This window comes from Lonchura striata, chromosome 1A (genome assembly GCF_050655825.1).
Source record: "Lonchura striata isolate lonStrDom1 chromosome 1A, ASM5065582v1, whole genome shotgun sequence".
NCBI lineage: Eukaryota > Metazoa > Chordata > Aves > Passeriformes > Estrildidae > Lonchura > Lonchura striata.
Genome location: NC_140741.1, coordinates 55,461,534 through 55,474,305, shown reverse-complemented (window position 1 = coordinate 55,474,305; position 12,772 = coordinate 55,461,534). Strand labels below are relative to the sequence as shown.

The 12,772-nt window shown below is 38.4% G+C and overlaps 1 protein-coding gene across 2 annotated transcripts in view; it reads left to right on the top strand.

The window, feature by feature from the left end:
• POC1B (POC1 centriolar protein B) overlaps positions 1-1,988 on the top strand; it is a 44,776-nt gene extending 42,788 nt beyond the window's left edge. For both annotated transcript variants that reach the window (XM_021528014.3, XM_021528013.3), the window contains exon 12: positions 960-1,988. In XM_021528014.3, the coding sequence (XP_021383689.2) occupies positions 960-1,061 (102 nt within the window). In that variant the 3' untranslated portion in view covers positions 1,062-1,988. The remainder of the gene's footprint in view (positions 1-959) is intronic.
• The last annotated feature ends 10,784 nt before the right edge of the window (positions 1,989-12,772 follow it).

Sequence of the window (12,772 nt, the reverse complement as noted above, 5' to 3'; positions counted from 1 at the left end):
TGTTGCTGTATTTTTAACTCTAGATGAAGAGAATTGCTGTTTTTCAGTAGTTAGATCTAGGTAGTTTTGTCAGAAGCCAGTTGTTTAGCAGACATTCCAGCTGGAACAATCGTGCACTAGCAGGGGATGTACAAAGTAAATTGGCCATGTACCATTAAATCCCTTTCCCAACTTAGTGTGTGAGGTGCTGGCTTAGGTAGGAATCCTGCAGTGCAGTAAGTCCTTGTGCAAATGAAACTGCACAAATACTCAGTCTCAGTCAGTGACTCTGACTCGCTTGCAAATGCTCAATACAGCTTTTTAATCCAGATTTAGCTTATGTTTTCAGATATTTCTTTGTAGTCTGTAATATATTGACATTAAATCATTTCAAAATGGAGCTGCTAAGGGTTTTTTTTCTGTGTTCTTTTACAATATATATATGTTGATTTGGAAGAAACAAGTTTTGGGAAGTATGGAGTCAAGTCATGAGGTGGAAAGGATTTGTGTAGTAAGTTGTAAAAGAAACTGCTAGCCTGCATCCAAAGACCTACTTCTGCTGAAGATAATATCTTGGAGAATAAATGCCTTTTAATAGTATATTTTTTTCTCACTTCCTTTTCTTAGAGATGCCATAAAAGTTTCTTTTAGTTTTTCATTTGTGGTCACAGTGATGGCTGTTTTTCTATTGAAATATGCATGCAACTTTCACATAGTATTTCAGAGTACTTTACATTATACGTGTATGTATTTCTCTTTATTATTGAAAATGTTTTGTGAAAACAAAAACCTTTAGACAATTTCCATGGAGGCAAAACCATAATTTTAAAATACAGTTGTAAATAGTGGAATAGCTAAGGAGAAACCATCTTATAGTATTTTTTCCTATTGAGTTAAAATTCCTTTTCTTGTGTTGCACACTTTTATAATACTGTGTGAGTAATATAAACCCAATTGAAATTATTCTCTTCTTGATGCAGACTATTTCAGGCCTGGAACAACGTCTTACATGTACAGAAGATAAATTGAAAAAATGCATAAAAGATCAGCAAAAAATGTTACCGAAGGGAAAACAGAACTAATAAAATATGAAAATGAACTATGTTGATGAGTATGCTTCTTAAAATCACAAGGAATGTTTCTTCACTGGATTTTGCTATAAGCAGAAACATCAAATCAAAGTGCTAAAAATGGAAGAAATTTAAAAAAAAAATTTCAAACATTGATAGCAAGCAGATATTCTGATTATCTATTCAATGAAGTGTAGCCCAGTCAAAACTAATGCTTTCTAAATAATTTCTATTGAACATTCCAGAACTCTTATTTCAATCTAAGAAGATCTTTGAATATAACTAAGCCACTAACTTGTATTTTTAGATGAATAGCAGTTATTATGCAGGTTACCAATGTGCAGATTTTTAAATTCACTCAAGGATTGTGAAAATAATGTTCTATGCACTAAAACAACATTACTTAAACACCTAAATTAAGTAAGATATAATACAAAAATGCCAGAGGTGTTCTTTGTCCCTTACATATTCTCAAGTGTTTTACCAAAAAGTAGTTTGTTATTCTATATCTTCTAAACATTTTAGTAATGATTGCAAGAAGATGTAGTGTGAAAACTTTTAGTTACAAATGCAGAAATTAAGTCACACTTTGAAGCTATAATATCATCTATGTGAATTCAGATGCAAAACATGAGTTTTGATGCACTTGAACACTTCTGCTTATTGTATCCCTGTCAAAATTCACGTTTCAGATTTACAAAAACAAAAATCACCTTTATACTTCTGAAGAATATATTTGAACTAAACACAAAACAATGCAAAATCTAGGTCATAAATACAAATGATTCTTATCCTATAAGGATGTCCACGTGTGCTCAAGCTTTGCATGTTGTGAATGTACTCCATCAAGTAATGCATTGTGAATGCAGACATAAGTCAGGAAAAACTTTGTATGATGATTTGAGTTTTATTTCTAATAAAAATGTAATTCTTAGATGATTTTGGGTCTTATTTTTTAATGGAAAATTTATTTTCTTTATGTCTGTTATTTTTTAAATGGCAATTGCAGAACACCTGTTGTTCTAGTCAAAACTAGATAATCATCCTTTTCTGTAACTTTACGTGTATGTTGAAAAATAGGACACTTGAAAGGGGGAAGCACTTTAATCCAATTCTGCAACTACTGTATATAGATAAAGCCCATTTCCCAGGCTGAACCTCATCAATGTCAACAGAGTTCAACTTTAGTACACAAGCTCACTGTATAAATATGACTGCAGTTAAGGCCACAGAAATGTGCAGTCAATTTTTCTTGTATAACTTATTTTCTCTCAGCAACCACCTTCAGCTAGCCAGAGATCACCTCACTTTCTTCGTTAGCTCTGATTTTTACCAATAAGTACTCTGTATTTGCAGCTGTCTTGAGCACTACTGGTTATGGCAAAGAAGCAGTCTCATAATTTTTGGATGCAAGTGTTTCTAGGTCTGTTTCTAGGCACCCTAACCATGGATTTTTTGTCAAAGAATGGTCGTATATATTCCAGCCTGACCTTTGATTATGCAATTGTTTATACTACTATATAATACAAAGTTATGTAAATGCTGTCTTTTGGATCAAATGTACTTTATGAATTTGCAAATAACCTTGTGGTTTTTGTCTTTTCTTGTCTCCATTAAAAGACACAAAACCATGTAGCTATTAAAATTTTTGCTTGTTTCTTGTTTTTCCTTGGTGGACTATATATATATATGTGTGTGTGTGTGTCTTAAATCTTCAGATTTTCTTTTAAGATTTTTCAGGATTATTTATCAATAAGATTTGGATATTTATTTTACTTCCATATTTTTAAATAAAATCTCTGCTGAAATATTCCCTTCTGCCTTAGCTCCTGTCATTAATCCCTCTACCTTTTCAGTACCTGTTATCTGGAGCATTTACTACTTAATCCAGTTTATTCCTCTGTTGTTTGTGCATCTGGTGAACCAACATTAACATTCCCAAATTAAGACATGTTATTGTCATTCTGTCGGGTGGTCTGTTGATACTGAACATGATGACACTTGGGAGGATGTCTGGTCATGGTTGGTTGAAAACAGGATGGATGTATTTTCCTCAAGCTGTGATGACTTTCCTAAAACACAGCCACAACCATCTAACATGATGTTTCTTTTCAAAAAGCATTGATGTGGGCTAGTTATCGTATTCTCTTGATCCATATAATTTCTAATAAAGTTTTGGAACAGAAATACTGGCTTTAAAAGGCCCTGCCAAGGCTGTTAAACCTTCAGAAGCATTTACTCTAGGGTTTGTATTCTGTCAAGTAACTGGTGACTTGACTAATTTGAATTATAAAACTAGAGGAAAATGACTGCTGTTTACTCTTAGCTGTGGTTTTGCACTATGTGAAAAAAATAATTGCATGGATCTTTAAATTATGAAAATTGTATCTGATTGGAGACTGCAATGAAGTACTGATAGCCCATACTTGTTCTAAACAAGCTCAACAATGTACCTGATCCAGTACACTTACCCTCAGGCTAAATTATCCCTCTGATACTAAATATAAATAGGCCCCCCTGCTGGAGAAAGACTGCTTCCAGCTTTCAGGCATGTCACTGCAAAAATGGCTCAATGACTTATTAAAAAGAATGACATGTAGTAGATCCCCAAGGTTTGTGTGTTGAGAGAGAGAAGGTGGTGGCAGGAATAGTTGTTGCTGGGAGACTGTCTCTGGAGAAACCCAACTTCAAGTTCCTCAGGTGTCAAAGTGCTGTGCAGTAGCTCAGCAGCTCATTGCAACGTACTTCAGCAGACATTTCAAACTAAAAATGCTCTTCCAAATTGAAAGAAATGCTACCAATTGTTACTTCAGCATTCACTTTTTGCTATTGATATATTTTTTATAAATTTAGGGCTTTGGAAAATCAGTTCCCAGAGGTGAATGCATCTGAACAATTCCTTTGTTTTACAAAATATTTGTTTCTTGCTTTTACACATGTAAGATAATAATCAGTTTTTTCATTATAATCTTCATTGTGAGAAATCTAAATCTGTAGTTTTAAATTTTAATCATATTGATTTTCTAGCTGGAAAAATAGTGGTAAAATAGGTTCTCATTGCCATTTTAGGATGACCTGAGCAGATCGATATAGCATGAGGGATTTGAAAAATACAGTTTGCCATCTTTATATCTCTTTAAATAAATAAATATGCTGTAGTATTTTTAGGGTTCAACGTTCTTTTTTCTTCCTAGAAGTTTTTTATAGTGTTGCTGAATTATTTTGATTACTATATCACAGCACAAAATCACTCTTGATTTTTCTACTGAGTGACAGTGACCAGGATGTGGCTATTTCCAGGGACATAGCTTTATGTAAACTGTTTACCTTGTAAGACTTGTAAAAAGCAGAAATTCTGTACTCATTGCCCCAAACAATTAATGAATATGTATGTTCACATTAGATCCAGGAACAGTATGTTGTTGTCAGAGTACCCCCTCAGGGACTTTTACACGCTTCAGATGCATAATACAATTGAAGCTCTTTCATTGTGAGAAAATAGGTTAATGACTCGCCAAAAGGCAGATGTTAATTGGAAAAAGTGCATACAAGTCCTTTTCTTTACAATATATATGGGTTGCATTTGTTAAGACTTGCATCTAAGAGCAGGTGCAATTTCAATTGACTCAGCTAACAGGATGTGCTGAGTGCACTGCTCACCAATTTCACCAGAAATTTTAAATCCAGCAGAAAAAAAGTTTCTAAACCAGTCAGTGAGCGATAAGCTGCTTTTATTTTCTGTCATAAAGCATATTTATAACTTAATATTGTACCTACAATTAAACATCTTAATAATATGAAAATAAAATTTTTGATTTTTTATTAATATTATAAAATTTTACTGGTGGGCACTGGTACCTTACATGATAGAAAATATGTCATTCTTTCTAAAGTATTTTTTTAGGACAGTCAGCAGTTCTAGACAAGGTACCACCAGTGTAATTATAAGTAAAACTTAAAGCAGAAGGATTGTCTTTTTTGCTAATACATTTCCTGCCATGAGGCTATACTATCAGGTCAAGGTATTTATCTTGCTTTTCTTCATTTTCCCACAGTTCAGAAGCAAAAGGTAATGAAACAGATGGAAAAAAACTATCTGGAAAAAACCCTGTGTCAGGGTCAAAAGGGCTGCTGTTGGATAGTTTAATAGTTCTGAGGTCTCTGGGAATTTCTACGCTACTCATACAAGCCCACTGGAACATGCTTAGACTAACCTCATCCTTCAAAAGTCTGAGGAGGGCTGGATGTGAAATTTCTCTGCCTGGGCTGTATCAACAGTCTAAACCAGTGCAGGAAAAAGTAGTTCAAGATGGCCCATTGGCATTAATGAGACTGCTGGTGACTGGGGTTATATGAATTTCCCATGCCTGTAGCAAGGACCTGCTCAGTGCACTTGCAGAAGCAGGAATGGACTGTGAAGAAATACTGAGACAATATAGAATTCTGCAGCTCTCAGTAGCAGTTAGGTTTGTAAGTCTATCTATGGCCTGTGTCCTTACAGACCTGGTTAAAAAAGAGGGACCTTGTTTCTCTTCAGAGCCGCTAAATAAGGAGTCAGTTGCCAAAGAGAAAGACAATCACTGACTGTCTTTTTTCATCCATTTGTGCTTTGTAATGTAATGAAGTAGTAGCTCTGTCTTGGGTTTTTATCTCCTCCTAATCCCCAGAGGAAATCCCTGTTCCTCTTACAGAGATAAAACCTTAGGACACAGAAGGTAGCAAGAGCTGGGATTCTCTATGCTAAAGGGTGTCACTAAACCCTCTTCTGACCACAGCAATGAAAACCAAGGGCCTGCAGTGCTCACTCCAACACCTGTATTGAATGTCAATTCTCCCTTAATATTCAGGAAAATATTCATAAGCAAAGCATGTTTGTGTAAATCTGCTGTTTACAGGGACTTCATGAACAAGTGTCAGAGAGACACAAGTCTGCGAAGGTCAAAGCAGTAAAATTCTTTCTCTGATTTTTTCTAAGAAAGATGCAGGTGAGCCATATGCACAAAGTCCTGCTGCTTCATGCTACCTACATCTTGCACATCTCAGAAATATTTAAGATTAAATGGGCTTGGGTGATAAAAAGAACAGCAGCAATGTTTTCTCCTGAGTGCATTGGTTGAACAGTTTTTAATTAACATTTTTATTTCATGATACACACTGGGACTGCAAGACTCAGGATGTTTGCTAAAGCCTAAAAAAGAGTGATTTGAAAGAGAAAGATAAAATGGTTGGTGATGGTTTCTGACAATGTCCAATTTCTGCTCTGACTACTTGGGGGTATTCTGTTAAACTTCAGTGATGCCACACCTAAAATTTGATGTTGTGAGCAAGGGCAGGGTTTAGTCCTTAGTCTAAGACTTGAAAATTCTTGTACTTCACACAAAGAGCTCTCACTTCTAAGAAAATTATATAAATGTGTTAAAATGCCATTAACTTTTGAGTTAAGCAGTGAGTCTAATCATGCAAAACATTGGTTATATTTGATTGTATGTAACCGTACTGAGTGATTTCAGTCTGCTCTGATGTTTCTCTGCAGCTTCGTTGCTGAAACAGTGAGCTTTTGTGCAGCTTCTGCAATCTGTTCAGGATAGACCTAGTCTATAAATAGCTGCATTACTTAAAGACTGTGAGAGGTTCATTAGAGAAGTTGTGAAAATCTCCTTGAAGCCAGGGCTGATATAGTACCACTCCAAACTACCAGAGAGTTTCAGCATGTGGGTAAGAGTAAGCATGAAGCTGGGCTTTTGGCCATGCAGCAGCCGTGATGCCCGGCTGGAGCATCCCCTCAGCCCGGCTGCAGGCTCTCACAAAGCGCAGTGCACTTCTTGCTGGCTCTGGGCACAGGGACGAAAGCAGCGTGGGAACTCGTGCTCACACCGATCCTGTCCCAGAGCAGAGGCAGGACACAGCCAGGGGGCCAGGGCCGCGGGACATCCTGCCGAGGCACCTCCCGCCACTGCGGGCGCAGCCAGGGAGGTTAGTCATCTTAAAATCATACGCACGCAGGAGTGCTTTGCTGACTCAATAGGAAGTCACTGCCTAAAATCAGTGGGACTTCTCACATGATTGAATTTACATGCTGGAAATGTCTTAATCTTATGCACTGTGTTCACATAACTGGGGGGGGGGGGGGGGGGGGCAAAGAAAGAAAGTTTGAATTGTAGCTGATGTCTGCTTTCTTTAAAGGTACACAAAAAACAAATACTGCTATTTAATTTGAGCTTCTCGTTACTTTAAAAGGGTACTTTGCTATTTATTTCACAGCTATCTGAATCAGAGCCTCCCAGGTCTGCCTCTGGTTCTCAGGTAACTTAAGAGAATGTAGGATTACTTCCCCAGTTTGTATTCAGGCCTTCTACACCTTTTGGGTTCTCCTTTGGAAGAGATGCTAGACCAAGAGAGGTTTCCAGTGTCATTCAAAATCATAAAAGAGGAAATATCCCTCATCTTCTCTTTTTTTTTTTTATTTGAAGAAGAAAAATGCTGTCAACCATCCAGGTAACCCAAGTTGTGCATATGTTTTCTACATTTCTCTTTTTCCTCTAAATGCTCTAGTTAGTAATTTCAAAGTGAGAGAGTTATGCCCTTGTTACAGGATCTGTGTTTGGGAGAGAAGTCATCAATATTTTCCTATCTAATGGACTTGTAGGAACAAGGAGGAATTAATAACTAACAACCTGTAATACCTGTAAAATGCTATTCAGAAAGGAAAGAAGATGGATACAATAAAATTGCTCCATCTTCACCCAAAATCGCACCGTTACTTCTATGTTTGTATACCCTGTAGGGTAACAAAGCTGAGCCTTCAGCACTTGTGGAAGATCAGACTGAAATGCTCAAGAGCTCATTTTTAAGATTTTCTCCATATAAGGAGTGACTTACAAAACTATATATAATGTAGCCCGTTAACATTAGCTATGACACACCCAGTTTCTTTCCTCTTCCTTCTTTTTTTTTTTTTTTTTTTATTATGTAAGAAACAATTATGCCATCAGGAACAGAGGCTGGGAGGTTTCTGTCAGCCCAGGTTTTTGTCAGAGAATGCCGATTTGTTGTAAGCAAAATGTTTTGCAGAAGCGTCTCTGTGTGAATGAACTTCCGATGAAACACAGGGCAGGTTTCCATCACAAGCCCGCCTGACTTCCTGCCAGCTTGCCTGGCAGCTCTCCAGGATCCACGGCTCCAGGATGGCTCTGGACTGAACCTGTCATTCTTCCTGACTTCTTTTATTTTTTTTTTATTTTTTTTTTATTATTATTTTTGAAATTAGAGGGAAAAGGTCTTGGCAGAAGTACACATTGGCTCTGCTTGGCTTTTACTGATTGTCCTGAATTAGACATTTTAATAGTAAGGACCTTGCATAGCCCAGTCCCATGTTTTATGTGGGAGACCCAGGGCAGCCCTGAGAAGCTGCTCGAATTAAACTGCCTTGGAAGTGAAATATTTTTCATATCAGACATTCAACTTAATTTCTGAGCATTTTCAGGATACCTCCCAGTGCCAATATTGTCTCTTCTACTTTCTAAAATGCTCACTTGCCTTGTGGTTTCTTCATGCTAGCAGTGCCCTTCAGCACTATCTCCTTCACTCAGTTCTTCCAGGCCATTTCTGGGACAGAAGCTGACTGTCTTCTAGTCACTCTGGCTGCTGGAATTGTGGACGTGAGGTGATTTCTTGGGACCTTAGACACAGAGATATATTCTTGAAAGCCACCTTGGTGGCCAGCTGCTGATGGTTTGGCTGCTGTTCCCTGGTTTATCTGCTCCATCTTCCCTTGGAGCCAGAGATATTTCTCTGCACTTCAGTCTGAATGACGTGGGGTGTCAGATATTTCATTCCTTCTCTTTAACGTGGGGTGATCTGAGGACAGGGCCTTGTACAGGCATGTATTGGGATCCTGGGGGCTCCTGGGTGAAACAAGCCATGGAAGGCAGATAACTTCCCTTACACCTCAGGGCTCATGTCATAGGCAGTCACCTTTATCTGCCTTTGTACTCCAAACTCTTAACCTCTAACAACATCCTATACTCGTTTTTTTAACTTCAGTTCATAAGCATCTATATGTTAATTTTATCTGTGTACCTGGGTTAACTGGGCTTTGAAAAGCATTTGACTGAGAAGAAGCATTTGGCCAACATCAAGAAGATCTGGTGATTTAACCTCTGAAATTGGCTTGGTCTTGGTGTTACCAAACAACAAAATGCAGCTGCAAGCATCATTTTAATATTCTCTTTAGGCATTAGAGTATATCATTTCTCCAGACTTCTTAATTTTAGTTTCTCAGTCAGTGACCCATTGCATCCAAAAGTGGATCACTCAAGAGGTTGGCACAGCCAACAATTTCAGCCTTGTATTGCTGTCACAGCATTACCAGGAGCTATAGAAAGAATTGGGAAAGAAAGTTATGTGCTCCAGTGTCATTTTCTAGGCAATGCCAGACCCTGAAACTTCCAAGGAGAAAAGGCTTCAAGTTTTCAGGGTTTGAGAGGAAGAGACAATGCCAGTACAGGCTGAATGCAGGAAGAGAGACATAGGGAGAGGAAAAATATGAATCCATTCTACTTAAATGCAGCCTCTGATAATATAGTTGTACAGTCTTCTCAAATGGACCAACAAGCTTTGCCTCCTTCTGCACTAATATTTGTCTTGCCTATATTGTCCACCCTTCTGCAGCCCATCAGTTCTTTGCTTATCTCTTCTGCTCTGTGTTTTCACCCTCTCTTCTCTCCCATCCTTTTCCTCTGAAAAATTATTTTGCAACCTTTGATTACTGCGCTTGGCTGAAGTATTGTTGGGCATATCAGGAAATTTTCTGGATTGCTCATGGGTGGAGTTTCCCAAAAGCATCAATTTGGTATTAATGCTGTATAAACAATGGGTCTGTCAAACCCTGAATACCACGAGGCAACCTCAAAATGTTGTACCTTCTTGCAGATTTCCCTCATGGTTACTTCACATGACAGAGCCAGCATGGTCTTCATAGTCACACAGTAAAAAGTGACCATGGACATAACCTCACCATATGCCAGGAGAAACCTACCTCATGTTTATCTATTTCTTTCCATTGGCCTGAAGCATCAGTAGCAATCCTGTTTAATAGAAGCCTGTCCAAGCAGCCATTAAGAAGTTCTGGTGAGTGACAAAAGCGTAGCCACATTTTCAAAGCTGCATGTGAATTACCAAGCTCACTTCTGCCAGTTATCATGCTATAACAAGCTACAGCTTGTTATATAAATAATGGCATTGTTTGCAACAGCTATGGAATCCAGTTTGAATCAGGAGATTGTCTATGAGGATTTTAAGTAAATATTACAGTTCATACAGCGCTAATATGGCTGAAATAGAGGATCACTTAACTCCTGGTTAGGAAAGCAGTGGACAAAAGCTCATATAATTACTTCAATCACAGACTTGTGCCACAAATAGTCATCCTTTCCTGTTTTTTGTTTTGTTTTGTTGTTTTTTTTTTGTTGTTGTTGTTTTTGTTTTTTTTTTTTTGTTTGTTTTTTGTTTTTTTTTGTAAGGGGCTGTTTGCATATATTTCACAATATTTGAATTAAATTGTCCATGCTAGGTATCCTTTTCAGGATTAATTTTTCTAGAAATTCTCTGCCTTTTTAAAGAATAAGATAATATCATGGGAATGTAAAGAATAAGATAAGACCATGTCTCCCCTTTAGACCTTTGCTGGAGCCTTTCTGGCATCAGAAAATGTAAAGACAACTGATGGGAAATAACTGGTGCAGGAGACATTTCTTCTGAGGACACAGGCAGGCAGCTCACTGAAAGCTGTCACAGCCAATGAGCCAGGCAAGACCAAATGCAACTACAGTGGGACCAAGGCTAGCTCAGCATGGTGATGAGACTGGGGTAAGGAGATGAAAGAGTAGGTCTGAGAAACAGAGAGTGGCTTGGGACTGAGAAGTCTGGAGGACTGAGATCTTGGTGTTGGGAGAAGTCAGGCTTGGGGCAAAGGGAAGAAATGGTCTGGTCCATTAGATCCTGTTTCCTAGCACTTTGCAGAGCAGCCTCTTGCTGAACTAAACAACTATTGAGCCCCTTGCTTGGTATTTTCCCCAACTGCTCACTTTCCCTGTGGTACAAGCGAGCATGGAGGTTAACACCCTGCTTGTGTTGTTGATTTCTTCACCTGTTCAAGAGGCAAAGATCAATGCTGTGAATCTAAAAGCATAAGGAAAATGCATACAGATAAAACTATCTGGAGCTGTATGCTTAAATCGTTTTACTAAGCCAACTTTTGAGAATTGAATTTTATCTCTGCATCTGTATCATCAGCCTGGCAGCTGTACTCTGTGTAGGAAGCAGTGGGATGGAGAACTGAAAAGGCTGGCAAGGAGGGGGATGTAAAACCCAAAACTTGGAGATTGCAAAGTTATAAGGAAGTGTTTTGAATTCTCATTGATATCTGAGATACCCTCCAAGGAAGAAAGCAACAGAGTTTAAATCAAGAGACAATGAAAACACATAACTTTTATGTCAATGGGAAGATGAAAAGGACAAGGAAAGACCTTATGAAAAGCAGAAATAAGAAAAGCTGCCTGTTCTTCTGCCTGAGAAAAGGATTCTGCTATCTAACAACAGTTCTATGAATCATAGACCATGTTTATTTGTTGCTCTTCCTGTTTGATTTTATAATAGCAAGTGCATCCTTTTGCATTTTTCAAAATAATTTTGATGTTTGCAGACTGATTTGCCACACTAATATTCTCTCTCTATCCATTCAGCCTCTAATAAATAGCTTATGCTGCCTTCCTCTCATGTGTTCACATCCCCACTGACTCCAAGGTATTTTCCAGTCTTCTAAGCACCCTGCAGCATTTTCCCCCTTCCCCCTTCTTCAGCAGTGGCACTGAGGTCTCGCCTTGGCTGCTGTGCCTGCTTGTCCATGCTTGTTGAAGGCAGAAAGTCCTGCTCACCTTCTCAATGCTTCTCCTGCTGTATTCTCAATGCTTCTCCTGTGCTCAAGCACAGGAATCTCCATACCTGGGAAAAGCGCTGAGTTAAGCACAGCATCATCAGGGATTCTAAAATATTTGATTTCCTATAAAGCCCAGCATGGCCACTGAGAATGCTTAACCTCAAGCTGTGTCTGTTGCTTCTTGATTTGCTCCCTTGGAGTCCCTGGCAATGTGTGCATGTCTGGCTGTGCAGTGAGGGAGACAGGGTTTGCTTTAAAGCACATGGTGAGGGTTTGGAGCTGCAGCCTCAGGTAGATGCAGGAGCAAAGAGAAAGAAAACCTGCTCAGTGAACTGGAAATTCCCACACTCTGTTGTCAAACATGCTTGTTCACTGGTGTGGAAAAGGTAAGCTGAGGAGAAGAGAAATGAGTTTGAATGCATTTTAATTGGAATTACGGGCATATGGTGTGGTGTCATTTGTTTTCCTCTTCCTGCTCTGCAGTGAGCCTCTAATACCTTCACACATTTGCCTTGATTTGCCATGTCAAAAGAGAAGACAGAAACTGGCATTTTTCTCCCCTCTTTTGAGGCCATGTTAAAAGGAATTTTGCCAACTTTGCCAAAGGAACAATCATGATTTTCAGAAAAAGTGCAGCCAGATCACAAAAACAAATTAAGCATCTCTGACTTATTTTTATTAAACTTTTCAGCTGCTCCTTGGAGGACCTTTGCTCTTTTCCAGTAGCAGGAAGGGATGGATTAAAGGGGGGAAGGGAGACATGATGGACATAGTACCACATGTACAT